The sequence below is a fragment of the Bacillus rossius genome, chromosome 3 (assembly GCF_032445375.1).
Source record: "Bacillus rossius redtenbacheri isolate Brsri chromosome 3, Brsri_v3, whole genome shotgun sequence".
NCBI lineage: Eukaryota > Metazoa > Arthropoda > Insecta > Phasmatodea > Bacillidae > Bacillus > Bacillus rossius.
In genome coordinates, this window is record NC_086332.1 from 20,664,655 (window position 1) to 20,689,438 (window position 24,784).

At 39.9% G+C, this 24,784-nt stretch overlaps 2 protein-coding genes across 2 annotated transcripts; one reads left to right on the plus strand and one right to left on the minus strand.

Annotated features, from left to right (window-relative positions):
• The first annotated feature begins 335 nt into the window (after positions 1-335).
• Positions 336-12,792, plus strand: LOC134530321 (serine protease snake-like). The gene is made up of 7 exons (XM_063365047.1): positions 336-468; positions 1,342-1,569; positions 2,497-2,585; positions 3,093-3,208; positions 5,145-5,392; positions 6,636-6,793; positions 10,262-12,792. Exons 1-7 carry the CDS (start codon positions 387-389, stop codon positions 10,433-10,435), a joined length of 1,095 nt encoding a protein of 364 aa, XP_063221117.1. The 5' UTR covers positions 336-386; the 3' UTR covers positions 10,436-12,792.
• A 960-nt stretch (positions 12,793-13,752) lies between these two features.
• On the minus strand, positions 13,753-23,759 carry LOC134530317 (uncharacterized). Its single transcript, XM_063365042.1, has 2 exons — positions 23,602-23,759; positions 13,753-17,703 (listed from the first exon to the last, which is right to left on the minus strand). The coding sequence occupies exon 2, from the start codon at positions 17,657-17,659 to the stop codon at positions 15,572-15,574; it is 2,088 nt and encodes a 695-aa protein (XP_063221112.1). The 5' UTR covers positions 17,660-17,703; positions 23,602-23,759; the 3' UTR covers positions 13,753-15,571.
• Between the last annotated feature and the right edge of the window lie 1,025 nt (positions 23,760-24,784).

Consider the following 24,784-nt stretch of genomic DNA (forward strand, 5'->3'; position numbering starts at 1 on the left):
AATTATTCAATTTTATTCATAAAAGTATGCAATCATTTCATCAATGTTTTGTTATGACGTTTTCACGTTAAACTATCGTCCGTGAACCGACTTTGACAGACAACCAACTTTTTTTTTTCTTCCATCCACGGGAACTATCCTCGGGACCGCAGTCTAATTCCTGTGGGTGTGTTTGGAAGAGATCGCAAACACTTCGGTCCAGGGCAGACGGCGCGCGGCGAGGAAGAGCCGCCGGCCGGCAGGTACTTCCCGGCGCTCCGCAAGTCGCTGGAGGATGCGCGCGCAAGCGCGGTGACGCGGCCCCCGGCTGGTGTATATATCCGCGCCGGGCCGCCGCGACCGGCCATCAGGACCTCCGCCGACGACGCACGCGGCGCACTAGCGAGATGGGTCCCTCCGCGTCGCTGCTGGCTGTCCTCTGCGCGCTGGTAGCCGCCCCGGGCCTGGCGTACAGGAGGCCGCTGCTCGGTAAGAGGGTGTGGTCACCAACCACTGGCCCAGACCCTAGTGGCCCACAAGTAGCTACACTTACAACTTTTTATTTGAAGTCAGACTTCTTTAGTAGCTTTACTGAAAAAAAAATAAGAGAGTGAATTTTGACGATACGCGCGCACCATGCAAACGAAATTTTCACAGGATGAAAAAAAAAGCTACATGTACATAAATAAAAATTACATGTGTGCTTTCAAATCATACACTTAAGTGGTTGATATTGGATACTGGTCCACGTCGTTAAGACCATATATTTATTCTTTTCATATACTTTTTTCAAGCGTGTTTATATAAGTGAGGTTATGTCGAGTAACCTGCACTGTAAGAGGCACGCCTGATAGTTAGGCCACACCTGTGTTTTTTTACAAATGTGTCTTGGACTTGCGGTGGACTCGTTTCAGGACTACGACAGGTACCAAAAGTGTTTTTTTTCTTCTTTCTTTTAGGTGGCAAACGAAGATTTTGGGAAACCTCAAGTACGATTTTCATTGATTTGAAGAAAAAAAAATTACTTTTACATTAATCGCTCAAAAATTTGACTCTTGTACAGACAAGTGTACCGGTGTGCCATTCATTATCGCACACAGACAAACAGTTTATTTATGATCCCACATGGGATAAGCTGCGCGGGCAAAAGAAAAACACCGCGGATTTATTCTCCGTTCTCTTACCACAATTATATTAGACGTTCCGTCCAGTGTCTAGGTTCGTCGAGTACTGTTGGTTATTGGACAGTACTCAGGGGCTGCCCGAGTGGCTGGCAGAAGGTCTCCCTGGAGGGTCGGGTCCACGGACCTCGACGGCCGAGCGGACCCCCGGGTGACGCGCGCCTCCTTGTGTTGTCCGCAGAGGGCCAGGAGTGCCGCACCAGGTCCGGCGAGGCGGGAGTCTGCCGGCTCGCCCCCGACTGCCCCGCGGCCTCCGAGGCCCTGCAGAGGCGCGGCGAGTGGCCCGTCACGTGCGGCTTCCAGGGGCGCCGCCCCGTCGTGTGCTGCAGGGCGCGGGCGGGCAACTCGCTGCCCGACACCACCACCACCACCACCACCACCACGCCCGCGAGGAGGAAGAGCGAACAAGGTGAGACACGCGTGCACGCGCCAAGCTTGCACACCCCCGAAAAACACCGGCTTGAGCGTAACGTCTTCATTGTGTATGGAATCGAACGGCTGGAGGTTCTTATTCATACTTATTGATCATCATCAGACCATGTTCAACTATCATTTCCGCAATCTTTTAGGTGTTGCAAATACGGCAACGGTGATTTAGAAAAAAAGGCTTCAACTACTCCTGACGATGAAACTCGCCGTGAGGAGGATTTATTAGCAGTAGATAGAGATATAGTTCAGCTAGGAGGTGAAGAAGTTGCAATCAAAAGTTAAGTGGAGAATAAACTGAACGTATTCATTGTATTCTAAAAGTTAGGTCCTTGTCAATGACCTTACAAATACTAAAGATACTGAAGTATCCTGGTGATAGTTGTGTTATGACATGTCACAACTTGGATTTGTTTTCTAACCAAAGACGATCTTTGGCCAGAAATGACGAGTATAGTAAATGCAATTGGTGTTACTAGTGTTAAGTGAATTTTACTTGAGGTGCTAACAGTTCATTCACCATACAATAAATCTACCCAATCAACATGCCTGGTTTCATTTCGTTTGTGATCGATGGCTAACATTCGGGGTCCCTTATTCCGAATGCTTTATATCTTACACGAGTGCTCTATCGCCAAATGGGTGCTCATTTTATTGACTCTTCTTTCGAATTATGGACCATTCCATTATTGTGAACTGTACCTATTATATCACAAGATTGGGACACTTTTGTGACCCAAATCACTCAGAACACTAATCACTTCGTTTCATTTAAATGATTTAACCTTGCCCTACCAGAAGTGAACCCCACCATAAAACGAATTTTAGTTGAAGTGAAGCCAAAAGATTGCTATGTCGAATTCAATCTATTGCTACAACCTACTAAATGTGGTTTATCTGCTTTTTTCAGCTTGCCAGGAATACAACAAGTTTCCCAACGGCGTGAGGTTAAACATAATTGACGGCGATATCGTGTCCCAAGGGGAAATGCCGCACATGGTGAGTCCCAGCAATTTCCCTTCTCATATTTCTCAGGGTTAGGATGTTTTCTTCCCCAATCTATACATTTAAGGTAACCGAAACCAATCATTATAATATGTAATTACTTTGAATTTGAGTTTGACTCGAAAATCGATGCGGGTGACTTGTATGTGCAGCAGTTTTAAAGTCAAATCTTTTGGCTCTGGTTCTTAAAACGCAGGTAAAATGTGGGAAATAAATTACGCGTGTGGATCACAACACCATCAAAACCTGATGATGACGCTAACAAATCATGTGGTATAGTGGCGATGAACTGTAACGGCCGGGGGAGAGGAGGCAGTATCTCGAGAAAACCTTTTTCCCCAAATGTGAAATTTCGGTTGTGACTCAGCCGAGTATAATAGTGCCCGGAGGGAGGACCGCTTGAAGTCAAATCTGGGTAGCGGTGGTGAGAGGTGGTTGTACCTGCAGACTGACATATGGATGTGAAAGAATGGTAAATGATCACTACCTCGTGTCCACCAGGCTGCCCTGGGCTTCGCCACGCCTGGAACGAGCGCTCTGTCCTGGGACTGCGGAGGCTCCCTGATCAGCGAGCGCTACGTGCTCACGGCCGCTCACTGCTTCCAGAGGCGAAACAGGTAAGCGACTTTTCTGAGCGTTGTCCAATTCGTGTGTACTCCCTCGTCTTCGTGAACAAGTCGATCAACTCTATTTTCCCCCTTCCACACTTTTGTTTACCTTGTTTTCAACGAAACACTCATTCGGAATCAGGTGTAGTTTCTAACGAAGATCAAGTTATCCGAGATTAAGAAGAACACTTCGTTTATTTCAGGTTAATTCTTAGTTATAAAAATCTGTAAGTTTACTGTAATTTGTTTTTTGGACGTGACAACGTCTAATAAATAGATGAACGCCGGCTGCACGCACTAAAAAGTGTCCCGTTACGAACATTGTCCCGTTACGCTGTGTCCCGATACGCTCATTGTACGCTTGCGCTGCATCTATCTCTCTTCCACTCGATTGGAACAACCATCGATTTGACTTTTTCGAGGCACATTAAACTTGAAACACTCCAATTCGTTTCCTACTTTTCCTATCATTGGGAAAAAAAAATTTTTTAAAATAACAAATGTATTTTGGGCATTATGTGCGGTGATTATATACCATTGGACTTCCATGACTATTTTTCCATTACGTTCACAGTAAGTTTGTCAAACAGTCATGAGGTTTTTGATTTGTAACATCTCAGCTCTCGATGTACGGCATTTGGTGGGAGTAATTTCATAAAAGTTACGTAAGTCGCGTGGAACGGCACGAACCACAGTTTACACAGAAAAAAGGAAACTGAAAGAAAGAAAAAAATTATAAATTCTGAACACCAATTATTATTACACAGTAGAAACTATTTTTAGCATTCGGTCACTGTTTACGACAGGGCATTCCATTAATAAATTAAGCGCTGTGGTCAAACAAAACCAAAATCTTTAATATAAAAATTTGTAAAAATTTTGATGACGTCTTTCAATTACGTTTAGTGATAAAGTTAGAATAGATTGTTATCAAATGCAGCTCTTGATGAAATACAACCAATTTCTCATTCCAAAATTTCCTTTTAACGCTGTGTCTCTGGGTATATCTGGCACCAGAACACACACTGAAATAAGGGTCAACGCTAATGCCCGTTCTATAATGGCACGGAAACGTTTCATTATCGCGTCTCCTGCTTTCCACGATGTAGAAAACATAACCAATGGCTCCCAAAAAAAAAAATTGCATTTCAAGGTAACGAAATATTTATTCTATACATATAGCTTCAATGTCATAGTGCGGGCAGAATTTACACATGTATGCAAAAAAACGACCAAGTTAGTGTTAACGTATCTAGAACGTAAACAAACATGGCTGCCACGGTAGCCTCTATTGTTCGCGGGAATCCTTCTTTTCACAGACGAGTGAGCCAAACGCCCGATCGTGCATCTTCGGTTTTTTTTTGTTCATTGTAAATAAAAATGGCGGTGTTGATAAAAGGTTACTAATGGTCGGTTAGGTTATATTAGCTACATTATAAATACTTTAAAACATTGTGGACGGTTGATTTGGTTAGGATAGCTACATTAAAGATACGGAGAAAAAAAAAGCATGAACTTCGGGGAACTTCGGGTTTTGGCTCTCTCGTATGTGAAAAGAAGACTTCCCATTTGTCGCACGGAGCAACCAGTGGCGTAGCCTGTATTTGTGTATGGGGGGTGTTAAGAAGCATGACCCCCCTTCCCCCCCGTAAAAAAGTGGGTGGTCTGGGGGTCCTCCCCCGGGAAAATTTGGATTTTAAGGTGTAAAATAGTGCTATTTTAACAGTTTTAGGTACTTAAATTTAAATATTGTAATGGTAACAATTTTATTAATTTTAATATGAAATTTGTTTGAGTGATGAATAAGAGATTAATTAAAGATTTGTTGCTAGGGGGGGGGGGGGTTAACCCCTAACCCCCCCTGGCTACGCTCTCGCCGGGAAGAGAGAGAGGTAGGGAGAGAGAGGAGGGAGGAGTGCACTCAGGGTCTCCCGCGGGTCCGCAGGCGGCTGGCGCGGGTTATGCTGGGCGGCGTGGACCTGAGGACGCGCTCCGAGGGCTCCGAGCAGGCGGCGGTGGAGGCGGTGATACCGCACCCGGAGTACCGCGCCGCCTACCACGACGTGGCGCTGGTGCGGCTGGCGCGCCCCGTCAGCTTGTCCGAGACGCTGGCGCCCGCCTGCCTGTACGCGCGGCCGGGTCTGCCGCCCGACGTGCTGGAGGTGGCCGGCTGGGGCGCCACCGACCCCCTGGGTGAGCCGAAACAACCCCATACGTTTCCCCCGATGATAACCACTTAGCACATTCTCTTGTATTTCAATTCATATTTAGTTCAAGCATTTTTTTTTTCAAAACCATTGAAAAATTAACAGATTTTTTTTCAAAATATTTTTTGAACTTTATTTTGGTTTTCTTATGCTTATTAAAGTCGCGCAGTTAATACTGGAATTTTATTCAGGGAACGGTTTACGAATAACTTTAACCATCGGATGCCCGGGTAAAATTCCGAACCCAAAATTGCTGCGAAAAAAGTTTTTTTTTAGAGATACATTTTTTTTTCATGTACAAATGTACAAAATCAGAAAAAAAAATATATATCCAACTTGTGAATATTTCTGTTCCATTCACTCTTGTGTGTTAGCCATCTTCGTGTGAATATGTAGAATACTTGTAATCATACACTGTCATCGTTTTCTCACATATATTGAAAACAATTTTGTTTTGTAATTATGTAATTTTTTTGTTTCATGGTCATTACTTTTTGTAAATAATATGTTTAAAAATAAATTTTTTCGTTTCTTCATGACATACCTCGTATTGTATTTATTGGCTACACTACAGAATCGTTGTTAGATATATGTTATCAATTTATAGTGTCTGGCCCTCGAAGAAAGATGGTTGACATAACTGTTATGGATTTTATACCTATTTTTATATACATTTATACACATTTTATTACCATATCAGTACTTAAATATTTGTGTTCGTAACTATTATTTTGTATTATAATAATTCAATTTAAATGACATTAATATATACATGTTAGAATCATAATATTTTAATTTTTATAAATTTAATTCCGATATGTAGGCATAAATCATTGATGTAAATCATCATATGATGACAATCATCCTGTCCGCTTAGTTATAATTTTTTTTCTAATAATATTTTGCGTTTTTTCACATGATATTAAATTAACTACCAAAATAAACATATTTAATTTTTATAAATTTATATATCTTCCAAATAAAGAGATTGTTTTAAGAAATTTAATACTGATTTATTTACCTGCAAGGCCCTCGGATTAGAACGTAAGAAGTGGATTGGACCATGTGGTATATTTTATTTCATTTACATGTTACGTGGCAATTTTTTCTAATGATTTTTTAGTTGATCAATTAAATGTTTTGTGGCAAAATCCAATCCAAGCCCAATAGCTTGACTGCAAACAAAAGGGTCGCCGGGGGCTGACGGTGCGTTGTGGCTGTTGTCTCAGGCGACCAGAAGAGCGAGGTGCTGCTGAAGGCCGTGGTGCGGAGCGTGGACCGGCAGACGTGCGATGGCCTGCACCGGGGCAACCCCCTGCTGCGCAGCGGTGTGCAGGATACCATGATCTGCGCCTTCGACCCGCAGGGCAGGAAGGACACGTGCTCGGTGAGTCCTCCCTTCCTCCTCTTCCTCCTCTTCTTCCTCTTACTCCTCTTCCTCCTCTTCTTCCTCCTCTTTCTCCCCTTCCTCTTCTTCCTCTTCTTCCTCATCTTCCTCCCCTTCCTCCTCTTCCTCCTCTTCCTCCTCTTCTTCCTCTTACTCCTCTTCCTCCTCTTTCTCTTCTTCCTCCTCTTCTTCCACTCCCTCTTCTTCCTCTTCCTCCTCTTCCTCCTCTTTCTCTTCTTCATCCTCTTCCTCGTCTTCCTCTTCTTCCTCTTCTTCCTCCTCTTCCTCTTCTTCTTCGTCCTATTCCTCCTCTTCCTTCTCTTCATCCTATTCTTCCTCTTCTTCCTCTTCCTCCTCTTCTTCCACTCCCTCTTCTTCCTCTTCCTCCTCTTCCTCCTCTTTCTCTTCTTCCTCCTCTTCCTCGTCTTCCTCCTCTTCCTCTTCTTCTTCTTCCTCCTCTTCCTTTTCTTCTTCGTCCTCTTCCTCCTCTTTATCCTCTTCATTATCTTCCTCCTCTTCCTCTTCTTCATCCCCTTCCTCCTCTTCCTCCCCTTCATCCTATTCCTCCTCTTCCTCCTCTTCTTCCACTCCCTCTTCTTCCTCTTCTTCCACTACTTCCTTCTCTTCCTCTTCTTCCTCCTCTTCTTCCTCCTCTTCCTCCTCTTCCTCCTCTTCTTCTTCGTCCTCTTCCTCCTCTTCATTCTCATCCTACTCTTCCTCCTCTTCTTCCGCGCCTCAACTCACCTATGCGGTCGGAGCTCCGCGTACCTTGACACCCCCACACACACGATCAGTCTTGTGGTTGCCGTTGCTGATGGATGTAACGTTTCCACCGTAGAACACGGAAAGAAACTTTGCATGCTGCAGTTGTTGCAGTTGCGCTTTCAGTTAGCCCTTTCATTCCCATTGATACCATATGGCAACACAAATTTTAAACCTCTCTTGTGAATGCAAATATAAATATAAATATAAATGAAATTCTGTTTTCCAATGGTTGCCATATGGCCACATCCTAAAAATGTATATAAATTTTATTAAAATTATTTTTTTAATATAATTGTAATTCTAGATATATATTTATCCGTATTTTACCTAAGAATATTTTTTCTATTTACAATAATTTGGGAATGAAAGGGTTTAAACAAAGGAAAAACAAAGATGTCTGCCACTACAGTCAGATGATGCACTGATGGACTTATTGTTTGGACTGACGAGTCGCTGTTCCCACACACGGCAGTTCGGACTGAGTGCTCTCGAGTCCACAGTCCGATTTGATGGAAAGCCATCAGTTCACCAGTCCATCAGTTCCGACTGATAGGTCAGAATTGTCAGTTATGAATGACCGTGTGTGGGATCTTTTAGACATCCTTAAAGGCCTGTATTCCAACTCACAAAGAATAAGGGCTTAGGAGTTGAATATGCTACACCTGTAACCTAACTGTATTCCTAGTGCACGATGGGACACGGCCATCCCCTTATTTTTAGGGGACGGATTATGGTGTCCTTTTCGTTGACGTTTTGTTGCCCAAATTCCGCGCATGCGCAGATCTCATTTTTTCGTTGATTTCTTCCAGATGGTGGACCCGTGTCTGGCACCATTAACTCGATTATAGTCATTTTTTTGGTCTTCGGGGAACGTATCAAGAGTGTTTGATGTGCCAAATGAAACTTTATGATAGCGAAACTATCCAGAAATACATATTGTACTCTTAAATGGTCATAACAAGAATTGATCGCAACTTAAAAATTACTTCAGAAAGTTATTTATATTTTTCTGCCATGGTTCTGCTATCTCTAGTACTTTCGTATCGATGTTTGAAAAACGTCCGCTAAAATAGGTTGAAACTATTTTCTAGCCTCGTACAGGGCATCGTTTATTAAAACCATTCGCCATTTGTTTCCGTACTGGGATTCGGTTTGGACACGTTCAGGAATATGGCCCGCGAGATAGGTAATGGTTGTGTCCCAACAAGGCAGTGCTTATTCACTACCTATGGAGCACTTTATCCCACAAATTAAAAGGACTTTTTAATAAAACCTTCATTTCACTTTAGACTAGTGCACAAATGTTTCATTATTTTCTTAAGTTTTGTTCTTAACTTGTAATTATTTCAGATGTTGACATTATAAGCATTTACTTATATTAGAGATCAATTTCATATCCTTAACTACCACCATTTCCCACTTGGAACCATTACAAATTTCGGATTCGAATTGCCAGCTGAAACTATCGTGGCATTATAAAACGAATTTTAAAATGTATAAGAAATACGTTATATGAAATTATTGACGTCCAGTCGCTTAAAAAAAATTGCCTTGGCTCTAACTCAAATCATACTCGAAAATTGTAAATTTCTATTTTACACAGTTTACAGCCTAGTGACAGCAATAATTATTTTTGGTGCAAAATCTTTAAAACTATAATTATTTTGAAACACTATATTAAGAGTTTACTTTTACTTAAACGGATTTATTTCAGTTTGAAACATTGTTTAACTTCGGTTAAAGGAACACGTGAAAGTTTCTAGCGATTCCCAACAATACATCTGAACGACATTTTCATAAAACTGGTTTAGGGTTGTAGAAGATTAAAACAGTTTAAATGTAGCACGACAGGAATAAATGGGCTCAGTGGGACTAGTCCATCAGACAGGGATTTAGCTTCATTATTAAAAAACGCCACGTCTATAAAAACCAATCGTGAACCTTAACACAAAAAAAAATTAGAGCGAGGTAATCAGTCCTTGGAGTTGATGTGTCACGAATGGTGACGTCACGTACGGAAGCTCCATAAAGGATCATGCCACGTTTGTTCGATAGCTTAAAGGGAACTCTATGAGGGAAATGTCCCAATGAGGATTTTTTTTGTGGTTGTGATATTGATTGCTACACTTGCAATTGGGTTTCCGCCCGTTGGCAAGGAGTCCCCCCCCCCCCCAAACCCACTCACTAAATTTCTGAAGCCTCTTCCTCAAGTCCTTTCCTCTCCTCACATCCAATACTTTTCCCTCAATCCTATTCCACTCCCGCCCTGACCTCACCAGGAATACGTGGTGTTGTTAGGAAAGATTTTGGTTTTGTAGGTTAAAAAAAAAGGAAAAAAAGAGGGGGGGGGGGGGAAGCCAATATAAGTTCTTGCTCTGGGTGGAAACTAGTCTAGTTACGGTCCTGTCTGTACCGTAGGATACATAATATTGCATATGCATGATACAATAAGTAACATTACCATGCAAAGCTGAGACAAAATGGCATAGTTAAAACCAAAAGCCCTTACTTAAAAAAAAAATTGAAGTAGCAAACCACACACAAAGACATTTGCTGAACATAATCAGCCCCGAAATTTTTGCATTTAAAAACTCCATTGTAACCACGAACTTTGAGCTGATCCAGAAGGACGTTCAGTTGTGTCGACGTGTCCTCGTGAGGTCGCGTGCGCGATGTGATGGTGGGATGTCGGGGTGCTCACAGGGCGACTCAGGAGGACCGCTGCAGGCGCTCACGAAGGAGGCCAGCAACGTTTACTCCATCATCGGCGTGACCAGCCTGGGGTCGTCTGTGTGCGGCGGTTCCACCCCGGCCGTCTACACCAGGGTGTCCAGCTACGTGCCGTGGATAGAGAGCGTGGTGTGGCCCGACCCGTAGGCCGCTTAACCCACCTCCCGTGATGTATTTCACCGAAGACTGTTTATTAGAGACTGGAAAAATTCGCGCTTTGGATGACCTCTAGTATAGACTCCATAATCCCCTACGCACTCGCTCAAATGCCACCTGCTCACTGGCTACTGAGACTCGTGATACCTGTCAACTGGGACGCTTGCGATTCGAAGGTTTTTTTGGTTGAAGGTTTTTCATTGGCTCAAAGTCCTTCAGATAAACTGTGAACCAATCAGAGAAGAAATATAAAGGTACAGTTGTTTGGATTCTATCATATTGTGAAATGAATTCGCGATTTTTTTCGGTCTCTACTGTTTATTTATTTATGTGTAGGGACCGGAAAAAATTCGCGGGTTCAATGACCTCTAGGACGAACTCCATAGTTCGACGTACACTCGGTCAAATGCCACCCCATCATTGGCTTCAGTCTCGTGAGACGTTCCAGACGTAGCAGCGTGTGATTCGATGAAGCTATGGTCAGGTGTTTCTCATTGGCCCAGTCACCCGGGTGAGTTGTGAACCAATGACAGAGGCAGCACTGAGGTATAAAGATTTGTATTTTAGCCTATCGCGAAATGAATTCGCGAATTTTTCCGGTCTCTATTTATGTGTAATTATTTATCATGCATTTCACACGACTTACCTCCGCGTGTCATTTAATTTTAAAACAGGTTTTTTCGTCGTGACGAACCATTTGAAAAAAGTATTTAATGATTACTTACTGCCCACGACAGTGTTCCAGTAATTACTATAAATCATGCCTTAAATAGGCTTTTTTTTAAATTTATTTATTGTCATCTATATGTTATTAATTTATTGTAGCTTTCCTTAATTTATTATTTTTTTTTGTATTCCACTACGTCTCGTCGATACTTTAGTCAAAGGACAAATCAGTCCAAAACGTTAATTTTTATACTTTAGTAAATATTATTTATTTATTTATTTATTTATTGGGATATATGTATTAGTTGAATGATGTTCCTTAAACCTTTTTTTTACTCATGTATTGTGCCATGCAGTAAATCAGTTGTCTAACAGATGTTTTAGCTCGTGACAGTTTCCATGACAATGAATATCAGCTTTATAAGAGCCAATAGTGGTATTTTAGGAAATAGTATTATTTATTGTGACTCGCGATTTATTTATGTGACGTTCCTTAAGTTATTAGTTATTTTTTTTCTGTATTATGAAGTGTATTAAATGTCTAATAAATACATAGATACGAAGGCATGTGTCCAAGACATTGTAAATTAGTCCCGAAAAAGGAAAACTATGTAGAAATTATTAGTATTAATTTATGTGTAACATCTAAGTCTCGGTATACGGCATATGGTGTGAGTAATTTCGTAAATGCGACGGAATTCAATGAACGGAAATGTGTAACACCATGGTGCTGTCATTTTTGGCGGATGGCGAGTCAAAAGTTCACAAATTTACCTAAAATTCCTTGTCCATAATCAGGTCCAATTCCAGAGTTTAGTTTTTTTTTAAGTCTTTTTGCTTTTATCGGAGCCGTTTCATTATATAGTTAAAAATTTATACCTGCTAATCAAATGGTTCAATAGTCGTTGTAGCCTCGAATTCTAGCGGTGGGTGCGGAAACTTCGTGTGATTTGCGTCCAGAAATGTAGTTTAAAACACATTTTACGAACATTTATCATGCTCGGCATTATTTTTAAGAATTCTACGTTGAATTTATTGTCCAAATTTCGTATTATAAGTGTGTTCACAACATGAAAATACATGAATTCGCTCGTTACCGAGGTTAGATGTTACGTATCAATGACGAGTACTGAAAAACTCGCTAACATGTATTTTTTATTGTGATCTAAGTATTATTTATGTGATAATTGAAAGTGTTTTTAATATTTATTTGTATAAAAAGATCAGCAAATATTTAATAGTATTTAGGCACTGGAAAATGTTTAGATATTGCAAATCAGTCCAAAAAAATGAATTTTTTTTATTGTACTTTAAAGTGTAATAAATGTATAATAGTTATTTTGCCAAAGTGGAGTGTCCAATAAATTGTTAATCAGTCTGAAAAAAGGCCAATTTTGATATTATAGCTGATAATATTTATTAATTATTTAATGGGATTACATATTATTTATGTGATTCATCAAAGTTTATTTTTGTACTTTTAAACTTATTATGAAGTGTAGAAAATGTCTAATAGGTAAATTGGCACAGTATATTGTCCAAGATATTGTAAGTCCATCCATAAAAGAAAACCATTATATTTTAGTGAACAATATTTATTTATCGTGATCCAAACATTATTTATATGAAGTTCCTTACTAAAGTTTTATTTTTATTATATTGTCACGTCTCACTTTCAGAGGGGGGGTTCAATTCTTCAAAAATGTAGCTCTGAACATAAGAAACTCAAAACATTAACTAGCCATAGAGCATCTCACTGAGGATTGAATCTTAGTAGGTGTATTCTTATACAAGAATAGAAAATCAGGATACTGAGAAAAAAATAAGAGTAACCTAAAAACAATAGAACAATCACATTTATTTATAACAATTAAATAAAGCTGACAAATAATGAGGCACCTTCCATGTCCGCTACCAGCCTTATAGATATTCCGACAGAAAAACAATAAACCATATATAAGATTTTCTTAGTAGTACTAACACATTAACATAATCGTAATAATTTCCTCCAGGCCACCCAGTGATACCAAGCTTCATTAGCTCTTCCACAACTTCATTTTTAAAATTTATTAAGAACATCCACTACCTTGAAACGGATTTTAGAAATTATTTAGTTTAAGTTTATAACGTCATCATTTACATGAAAAGACAAGGATCGTGATGCAAACAAATTACCGAGTTATACTTGAAAATAAAAAGGGAACGGTAGTGCTCAACGTATTACACGTTAAAACCACTAAGTTTCTAAGAACAAATTATTTATAAGAGCAAATAATACACCAAACGAGAATTTTTAAAGTTAACTACGAAGAAACACTGAAGGCTAAGAGTCCGGCATCACTCAGGCGCCATTTCCGATAGCACTCACCTAACCATTACCAAGTCGCCGCGCGGCCGGGCAGCATGACAGCCTTCCACAGGATTACCGCCCCGCGAAAACATTTTACATCTCTTTTAAGCTATTTTCTTGGCCGCAAAACCCCTACGGGGAAAACATCCTGACGGGAAGTTTTCCTGTGTTTTACAAACACGTAAAGTTATTACAACAAGCCGGCCGCGCGGTCGGCCGCGCCAGGTTGCCCACGTAGTCAGAAAACCGGCCGCTAGATTGCGACACTCGCCTGCGCACGGCGACTGCGCACAATCTGCGCTCTCAGCTGGCCTCAAAAAAAAACGACAAACAAGTCTGCGCCGCGTTTCTCTGGAACTGCAGCAAACAACGTGTCAGCTGGCCTGGCTGAAACGCGGTCACGCCTGCGTTCCCAGACAAAGACGTGCAAGACTCGCACTCTTCCAGCCCCCCCCGCAAACCCAAATCCAACAAAGGTGTTACCCCATCTTAGCGTGAGGGAAACCAAGTCCCGAACTAGCGAAAAGAATTTAAAATTGTATTTTCAACAAATAAACTAATTAAATAAATTAATGATAATTTTGAGCTACGCGACATCACCCCGGGCGGCAGGAGCTTGTGCCCCACAAGCTTACAACAATGCTTGGGGAATATTTAAGTTTGCTTCAAAAAAAAAAAACCAATTGTCCCTATCATTTCTATGTGATCCAGTTACAAATTTAAATTAGTGATTACAGTGGTTGTTGTTTAGGTATAAATACCAACTCTAAGTTCTACTAGCACTTATTGACAATTTCCTCTCGGAGGACAAATGTGTTTTACAAAATTTCACATGTTAGCACTGCTTGGGACAGCAAGCAGCCAGGAGGGATACGGCGAAGAGATGCACCAACTCAGGGCAGAGACAGGAACAGCCAGCGGAACTGTGAGCTGCAGAATCACACCCCACTCCAACTTCTGCCTCTCCCAGCCGGTTCATCCCGACGTCGTTCATCCCAACTGCTCGTCATCCACGGTACACGACACCATTCCTACACAAAATACATGAGCAGCATCAGGAGTCATACAATTACAAACAACTAAAAAAAAAAACTCTCAAACATCAAAATAATAGTGAACAAATCAAACAATTAAATTATCTTACTTAAGTTAATGACGTATTTTCATGTGTTTATCAAGAAGTATTCATGAGATCAACATAGATCAACACAACTAACCAAGGAGGGTCATACCAGGTATCAACACAAAAATAACTTTTAAAGATTCTTAAAACAAGTAACTATTCAAAAACTAAACTCGTAACTCATCTGCAATATTCAACATCTTGAAGAAAAGCCTACCCCCCACATTTCGTAGAGGAAGGATAAGGTAAGGTACCTAATAGGAAAATTTACAACAAAAACTTGACTGTGTCCACGTGTAGGTTGAAAGTTTATAACTACACTGGCCTTGTCTTGCTATACACTTTGTTTTGAACGTCAGGTCAGTAGTTTCAAACGATGGATAATTCTAGTCTTCTCGATAAATTTGTTGTTTGGGGGGCCACACCCTATCGCGATGCGTAATCACTGTCCTTGGACATGGCCACTCCCAAACCGCTGATACTCCTGGTAATCGTGCATCACCACACGATTCGACGATACGGGCACCAGCCCGCAGCAATGGGTAGAAGCAGGTCCTCTTCTCCCAACTGGCCCACGTGGTATCTGGCTGACCCTTAACGACGCGCCTTCTCCCAACTCGAGAAGGGACAAGAGTTCTGGATGGAGCTGCACCACAGCACTCCTTTCGAAATTGCCCTTAACAAGTCCGCCTCAAAAGTCATTCTCTTCGATTGACGAAAACTATCAATGTCACTTCTTGAATAATAAAAACACAAGGGGGGGGGGGGGGGTTATGGTGGAAAATGGGAATACGGAAAGGATCCCACCCACTTTCTCAATGATTAGTCCTGACGTCATAATTCCCCTTATTGAACCTGGTATTCTCCCTCCATCGTTATTTGGTTCTATAAAAATTATTTATGGGCGCATGCCCCTTCACATAAACATTAATCAAATTCTAATTTTTCTAATCGTAGGTAAAGCTTTACATTGAACAAAATTCATTCACTACTGATCATCACAAATGGAAATGGTTACTTTCAATTCCTCCCCAGTTTCACTGTATAACTTAGCTACACAACCATTATCTCTGGCTAGTATGTCTTTTAATTCTACCTTTCCACTGGTAGAAGGAACAGCATTTTCTACTGTAGTCGAGATTTCTACAGACATACTGAGGGGTTTCCGATTTCTCAGATATTTTAATAACAGAACTAAAAACATTCCAACTATTACCAATATAGTAATTACAGTTACACTTATTTCTATGCCAAGGGTAGTAACATTGTCCAAGGCGGATACTCTTGGTAGCGTTCCAATACCTACTAGATATGGATTTTTAATAATAATAAATAATAATACACTACTTACAATGGAAAGCGCAATACTCTGTAAGTTTTTCATTACAAATCTTGGTACGTTTTCTGGTTCTCTTAAATGAATCGGGTCTAAAGGGGTTTCAAACTTTGTCAAAGAAAAATTTAAATGTGGTATTAGAGTTGGCCAATTTTCATCTAAACAATCCATTAAGGATGGAAAAACTGTATGTGTTGACGTAGGATGAGGGAAAATTTTCAATTTACGTAACTTCGTCCAAGCAGCTGGTATTACATGTACCAATTGAAATTTAGATTTTGTTAACGCATCACATGGATACAACTCGTTAATTTTAAGTTCTTGGTTTAAATACAAACGACAATCACACGGTACTTCTATATCTACAGCTCCGAGGATGTCTCCACTTCCTAAAAATAAAGATTCATTGTTATGTTTCATGCATTGCAAGTCTAATTTTCCTGACGGGTTTGTTAGGAAGTACCGCTCTGGTCCAGCCTGGGTGATCATCAGTTGGTTTCCGGAATGGCATCGAAACGCACATGTGGTACTAAGATTTTCAACGGTAATCCCCTGAAAAAGAGCCTTTGGACACAAAGCACTACCTAGGGTATCTCCGGAGAACCTGGGAACAAAACACAATTTATCTTCAAATGGTCTACAATCTAATAAATTTCTACCCTGAATAGTGATTAGATGGTCTCCATCCACTGCCAGAAAATTCGGAGCATGATCCAAATGACAAGTTGAGTTCTTCCACTGAAATGGGACTGCGACGAACTGAAACAATCTCCAATTGGAATTTAGTTTAACAATTGGTACTTTAATTTGAAGGTATAAATTTTCCTTGTGGACTTGACATTTACAAATGGGTAAATTAAAATATTTCTGAACTTCTGATACACTTATGGACAACGCATAACCATCCCTATTAAGAATTTCATTTAGCATATTTAATTTCTCTTTCAATTGAGCTGGTGTAACTACAATGGCAGGTATTTTATTTGACCGGCACTGGTCCAGAATCTCTAGTCTTGTAAATGTATGCGCTTGTTTGGCTAATTGAGAGGCCAACAGTACCTGAAACTGGAATGAATGTCCTATGTCTTGAACCATTCCTGAAAACTTAGTCACCATAGTCTCTCGGAGGTCTTTTAAGTAATCAGACAAATTTGTGAATTTTGATTGTACTCTTTTTAGAATTCCGGTCATTCCCTCGTTTATAACAAAAATAGTGTTGCTCATATTTGCCAGTGCCTCATGAGTGTTTAAAATTTGTGATTCCATCTTGTTTATGTGTTCTGACATTTGTTGTTCATTTAGGAAAAGATTATTCAATTGACTATTGACGGCAATGTCACAACACCAATGAAAAAACTCTCCAATGAAATTTAACCCTCGTCTTTCCCGAACTTGAGACTGAAAATCCAATACGTCATCCCCTGCTGCTTCGTTTACCTTATTAATTAGCATGTCAGTATAAATTAAGCTATGTTTTAATTCTTTGAAAATAACACACCATTCACTTGAACTATTGGAGGGACAAGAAGTGATTTCTTTGATACTATCCTGAATGTCATCTAATTGCATTGGCCAAGCAACCTTAAAATTTACTGGTACCGATGAAGTGTACAATGTTACCTGAGGTATCGGCTCGAAATGCGCTCCCGCAACCACCCCCACTGCTCCTTCAGGTAGCGGTCGATGTTGTCTGCTGCTTCCCAGCTGCAGGAGCACCAGGACGATGTGTAGCATCCTCATCGTCAGTACGGAAGATGATCACGCCTTAAGACTCTGTAAAAATTCTATACAAAACTAAATATTAGACAGGCTCGATTTTTGTTTACAAGTGTTACAAAACTTTCGAATTATTTTTTTTTTCTCTCTCTCTTTGTTTTATTTAGTTATCCACAACCACAATAAAAAAATCTCTATTACATAACTTATCATAACTTATACACTGTAAAAATTTTTCATTCTCTCTACGTTTGTAACTTCGTAAACATCTCTGCCTCGACTCGTCTTCTTTAACCTGTACAGGTTATTAGACAATTTGTCCACCACAACATAAGGACCGAACCATTTATGCAATAGTTTCTCTGACAAACCCTTTTTTCGAACAGGTGTGTACACCATAACCTCCTGTCCTATCTTATAGGTCACCGCTCGTCGTCTGCGGTCATACCTTTTTTTATCGATACCCTGTTGTCTCTTTAAATTCTCTCTGGACTGTCGCAGGATCTCCTTCCAACGAGTACGCAGTCGAAGGCTGTCCTCATCTTCTACAGGCTGACTTAATTGAACATCTGAGGGTAATACAGGTTCTCTACCATACATGAGCACAAATGGGCTAAATTTTAATGTTTCCTGCCTCGCCGTGTTGTATGCCAAAGTGACCAAGGGTACATATTCATCCCAATTACGTTGTGAGGATGCCACATACTGAGATAGCATCATTGCTATTGTTCCATTTAATCTTTCACATAATCCATTTGTGTTTGGCCTGTATCCTGAGGTTTTCAAACTTTGTACATCCATTAACCTAAGTAATTCATTAACGACTTTGGAAGTAAAAACTTTTCCTCTATCTGTCAATATGGAACATGGTACAGAATGGCGACAAATTATGTTTTCTAGTAAAAACTTAGCTACGTCATTGGCGTTACTAGTGGGGGTGGCTTTAGTCTCCGCCCATCGAGTACCGTAATCAATAGCAACAAGAATGTATTTGTTTCCTGACACGGTTTTTGGAAAAGGGCCTAAAATATCGACACCAATACGTTCGAAAGGTTCACAGATAGGTAATGGTTCTAATAACCCTGCTTTCTTTTGAGGAACTCCCTTTTTCCCCTGACATCCCCTACAACTCCTTACATAGGCCTGAATCTCTTTTAGCATATTGGTCCAATAATAACGACGTATAATTTTGTCTGCGGTGCGAACTACTCCTAAGTGACCGCCAAAAGTGGGATTGTCGTGACTTTCCCTCAGAATTTCAGCCTTTAAGCTTTCTGGGACTACTAATAGCTTGTCTCTACCACTTGGGTTAGAGTTATTTTTGTACAAAACACCATTCAGCAAAGAAAAATTTTTCGCTTGTCGGCTTAACTTATTATCGATTCCTGACGGTTGAGTCAACTCAGAAATTAAAGGTCTTAGACTCACATCAGAATATTGCAGCTTAGCTAAATCCACATCATGCATCACAAAAACAGGTAACTCAAGGGATTTTTCTTCGTCAAGGGCTGTCCCTGTGTTGACAGCATTTCTACTCAAACTGTCTACATGTACATGAGTTTTTCCACTACTATAACATACAGTGTACTCATACTCCATCAATTTCAATGCCCACCTGGTTAACCTTCCTGCGCTATGAGCATTAAATTTCAAACGATTCAAATAACATAGGCTATGATGATCGGTTACAATTTTGAATGGCTTCAGGTAAATGTAAGGCCGAAACTGGTCTAAAGCATAAATCAAGGCTAAACATTCAAGGTGAGTTATAGGATATCTAGTCTCAGCTGACGTGAGAGTTCGACTGGCATAGGCAATAGGTTGTAATTTTCCATCAATTCTTTGTAACAATGTGGCTCCTATCCCTAAGGTACTAGCATCTGTATGTATTTCAATGGGCTGGTTTTCCTGGAAGTGAGCTAACACGGGGGAAGAAATCAGCTTTTCTTTCAAAATTTGGAATGCTTGTTCTTGCTTGTCGGTCCAGATAAACTTTTCATTTTTCTTTAGCAATGTCGACAAGGGTTTCGCAATCTGAGAGAAATTTGCTATAAACTTACGATAGAAAGAAGCTAGGCCTAAAAAGCTTCTCACCCCTCGTTGGTCCTTAGGTGTAGGAAATTGTTTCACTGCTACTACTTTATCGGGGTGGGGTCTAATCCCTTCATGGTTAACCAAATGTCCCAACACATCGGTTTCAAAATAACCGAAGGTACATTTTGACGGTTTCAAGGTTAAATTAGCATTTTGCATCCTTTTAAAAACTTGTTCTAATCGGTCAAGATGTTGATTAAACGTACTGCCCACTACTAGAATGTCATCCAAATAGACTAAGCATGAACCCCACTTTAACCCTGCCAAAGTCTTATCCATGTATCTCTGAAAAATTGACGGAGCGGTTTTCAAACCAAAAGGAAGGGTTTCAAAACAAAAAGTACCATCGGTGGTAACAAATGCAGTTTTTTCCTGATCCTGTTCAGCTACTCTCAATTGGTGGTATCCTGAATTCATATCCAAGTGAGTAAAATACTTAGCACCAGTCAAGTGACTTAAGAAATCATCTATTCGAGGAAGGGGGTATTTATTATCCTTAAGAATAGTGTTAAAACGACGGTAGTCCACACACATCCTATAATCGTTGTCTTTTTTTCTAACAAGAACAACTGGTGAACACCAACTCGTGTCACAGGGTCTCACAATCCCATTTTTAATGTGTTCTTGTACTATGTTATGAATAATTTCCCGTTCCCCAGGAGAAACTCGATAAGGTACAGATGATATGGGTGTGCTGTCCCCTGTATCCAGAAAAACTACTTCCTCTTTTGTTCTCCCTATCTGGCTGGGGTCCCAACTGAAAACATTTTGATATTTATACAACAACTCTACCAGTCTGTTTTTTTGTTCCTCTGGTAACTCTGGATTAATGTTTAATTTAGACACATCAAAATCGACATTATTTTTATCTCTAGCTTGTAATACCTTAGTTACTTCTTTGTTCTCGATACTGGGTGTTTCCTCAAACTCATTTAAATATCCTAATTTCATTCCCTTATGAAGAGTAACTGACTGGTTAGTAGTATTAGTAACCCAAATGTGAGTATGCTGTTTTCTGTTTACAATACTCCTAGGTACAAGTACAGAATATCTGTTGTAAATATCCTCCTTAGGCTCTATCAGCACCTCATCAGGTAAATTATTTCCTTCAAAATTAATTTCGATAAGATGATGCATCCTTGGCTCTACTCTAACATGATTGTGAACTGTCACACAACCTAACCTGAAAATATTTTCTGGCTCGATTTGGCTTAACTCCTGTGTTCCATCCTGACCTACATTATGATTAACCCGATTTTGGTTTTGATCTACTTGAATTTTGTCTCTTTTTACTTTGGTTTGGCTTTTAACCTCCCTTATTTCGGTATTTGTGGTATTTACGAAGCAATCAGGACGTGTTATGGTCAATGACATTTTCTGGCCTCCCTTACAAGAAATTTCTGCTCCATATTTGGTTAAAAAATCACATCCTAAAATGATCCCTTTTATTGGGGCTTCCACCAGACCTACCGCATGTGAATAAACATACTGTCCTAATTTAAATCTTAATTTGGCCATCTTATTAAGTTTCTGAACTCTTCCTGAGACTCCTGTAAAACCTCTTGGTTCTGCGGATTTCCAACAACTTTTCGGTACTAATCTATCCTCAATTAGTGATACCGCAGCTCCTGTATCGATAAAAACGGGGATTTCTTTTCCGAACATTTTTGTCTTCTGACTTAAAATACCGTCATTTTGTAAAAGAGACATTTGGTTAACAAGGGACGAGTTGTCACCCCGACCGACTCTCGCCCTATTTAGTTTCCCTGTTGTGACGTTTTGCAATCTCGTATCAAGTGACCTGGTCGTTTGCATTTTAAACAAATCGGCCTACCATCTGAGGTCCACTGTGGTCTGTCAGTTATTTTTGGAAATGAATTACTTGGGGTCTGCCTGAAAAAATTGTTGTTCTGATTTCGATGGTATTGTGTTAGTGTACTGTTATTTTTGTAATTTCCTCCCTGAGTTCTAAACTGTGACTTTGGTTGTGCCTGTAATCTCATGGTATCCAGTTCCCCGCGTAATTGTTTTAATTGTTTATTAAACTCTATCAAACTGTCCTCAATTCTCGTGTTGATAGATGACAATTCTCTTTCTGGTGTTTGAATTTCTTTAAGATTTCTGATAGGTACTTGTTCCTGTTTCGAATTTACCCACTGTGTCCTCTCATGATTTTTAGCGTAATACAGACCTGCCTCAATATTCCTCAAATTACCTAGTAACTGTTCCACAGTATTGTTTGGGAAAAGCATAACTTTCTCTACAATGTCTGGCCTTAACCCACGCAATACATATCTAACCTTACTAGCTTCATTCATCTTAGCATCAAGTCGGTTACAAAGATTCAATATGTCGTACACAAATGACTCGAAGGGTTCATCTACTGCTTGTACTCGCGCCTGCAATCTTAACTCTAAGTCCTCTATGTGACCCACTCTCACAAACGCATCCCTTAATTTATTTGCTAATTCCTCAAATGTAGTTAAATTCTCCAATGTGCTCTCACAGCTGTCATACCATTTTAAAGCAGGCCCTCTCAAAAATGTAGGCAAGTATGACAAACATTTTTGCTCATTCCACCCATTTACCTTGGCTGCTCTGCGAAACTGTTTTAAAAATTCCTCAACCTCCTCACATCTCTTTCCAAAAAAATATCCCGGGTCCACAAAACACCTGCCTGTCTCCATGTTTAAATTCTGATCTTTCAATTCTGGTTTTATGTCGCTTAATTTATCTTTTAACACTTTCAATGATTCATCATCTGACGAAGAACTACTATCACTGTTCTCAGGGTTTTTTACTTTGTCATCCAATATTTCAATTGTGTATTTACTAGCCATCCCTAATAGACTCCACCTTAAATTATTTTCATTAGTCCTTAGCTTAAGCATACATTTCACATTTCACCTTAAATTAATTATTGTTAGACAAATACAGCCATCCCTGGTCTCCCACTGGTTTCCTGAAATAACCTAAAATAAATTTTATTATCATTACACAATTAATCCTATAAACACATCAATCTTAATACACCAGCTGCACTGCATGCTCTTCTTCTTCACTAAAATAAATCAAAATGTTAGACCACACCTAACACTCTTATCTTAATTTATTTTTCAGTATCCCAACATTCTTTATACCTACTACCCGGCGCCTCCACCATTTGTCACGTCTCACTTTCAGAGGGGGGGTTCAATTCTTCAAAAATGTAGCTCTGAACATAAGAAACTCAAAACATTAACTAGCCATAGAGCATCTCACTGAGGATTGAATCTTAGTAGGTGTATTCTTATACAAGAATAGAAAATCAGGATACTGAGAAAAAAATAAGAGTAACCTAAAAACAATAGAACAATCACATTTATTTATAACAATTAAATAAAGCTGACAAATAATGAGGCACCTTCCGTGTCCGCTACCAGCCTTATAGATATTCCGACAGAAAAACAATAAACCATATATAAGATTTTCTTAGTAGTACTAACACATTAACATAATCGTAATAATTTCCTCCAGGCCACCCAGTGATACCAAGCTTCATTAGCTCTTCCACAACTTCATTTTTAAAATTTATTAAGAACATCCACTACCTTGAAACGGATTTTAGAAATTATTTAGTTTAAGTTTATAACGTCATCATTTACATGAAAAGACAAGGATCGTGATGCAAACAAATTACCGAGTTATACTTGAAAATAAAAAGGGAACGGTAGTGCTCAACGTATTACACGTTAAAACCACTAAGTTTCTAAGAACAAATTATTTATAAGAGCAAATAATACACCAAACGAGAATTTTTAAAGTTAACTACGAAGAAACACTGAAGGCTAAGAGTCCGGCATCACTCAGGCGCCATTTCCGATAGCACTCACCTAACCATTACCAAGTCGCCGCGCGGCCGGGCAGCATGACAGCCTTCCACAGGATTACCGCCCCGCGAAAACATTTTACATCTCTTTTAAGCTATTTTCTTGGCCGCAAAACCCCTACGGGGAAAACATCCTGACGGGAAGTTTTCCTGTGTTTTACAAACACGTAAAGTTATTACAACAAGCCGGCCGCGCGGTCGGCCGCGCCAGGTTGCCCACGTAGTCAGAAAACCGGCCGCTAGATTGCGACACTCGCCTGCGCACGGCGACTGCGCACAATCTGCGCTCTCAGCTGGCCTCAAAAAAAAACGACAAACAAGTCTGCGCCGCGTTTCTCTGGAACTGCAGCAAACAACGTGTCAGCTGGCCTGGCTGAAACGCGGTCACGCCTGCGTTCCCAGACAAAGACGTGCAAGACTCGCACTCTTCCAGCCCCCCCCGCAAACCCAAATCCAACAAAGGTGTTACCCCATCTTAGCGTGAGGGAAACCAAGTCCCGAACTAGCGAAAAGAATTTAAAATTGTATTTTCAACAAATAAACTAATTAAATAAATTAATGATAATTTTGAGCTACGCGACAATATAGTGTTGCGTTTAAGCACATGCCTGATTGGTACCTCTGACACAGGATACCTTCCGAAATATTATAAATGTCCCGAAAAGGATAAATGTATTTAAACAATTTAATTTTAACTATACGACTTTAATGAAGATTTTTTTATATATATTTATACTGTACTGAGTAATGTTGCGTTTGAGCACATGTCTGATTTTTGGACAGTGTCCACGACATTAGTAAGCAGGCAAATTGTTTTGACTGAATAAACATATTTTTTTCATATGTGTGTTTTAGTTATTCTTACTGTAAATTAACAAAAACCCCAGTCTACATTGTATTTTATAAGTTTGTTTATAAAATTTAAGATAACTTTTTCTTGTATGATATGGAGTTATGTATATGGTTTTACAGCTATCGATCACGGGTAGAGCCTAAAGCCAAGATTATACAGGACTCCGAAACACTTGGTGCACCGTATCGGTGTTCATAAATGTTTGTCTGTTACTGTGCTGACCTTCGTCACATGAGTGTAACGCGTCGAACACGGCCACCAGAATGTTGACAATGAACTTATTTCAACTTGGCTGGATTCTTTAGGATGTCGTTTCAAATTCGAGTACACAAAA

Excerpts from the sequence above, each read along its gene's own strand:
- LOC134530321 (XM_063365047.1), top strand. The coding sequence starts at position 387 with ATGGGTCCCTCCGCGTCGCTGCTGGCTGTCCTCTGCGCGCTGGTAGCC. Across the intron at positions 2,586-3,092 it reads AAGGGGAAATGCCGCACATG|GCTGCCCTGGGCTTCGCCAC; the intron begins GTGAGTCCCAGC and ends CGTGTCCACCAG. Across the intron at positions 5,393-6,635 it reads GGGCGCCACCGACCCCCTGG|GCGACCAGAAGAGCGAGGTG; the intron begins GTGAGCCGAAAC and ends CTGTTGTCTCAG.
- LOC134530317 (XM_063365042.1), bottom strand. The coding sequence starts at position 17,659 with ATGAGGATGCTACACATCGTCCTGGTGCTCCTGCAGCTGGGAAGCAGC.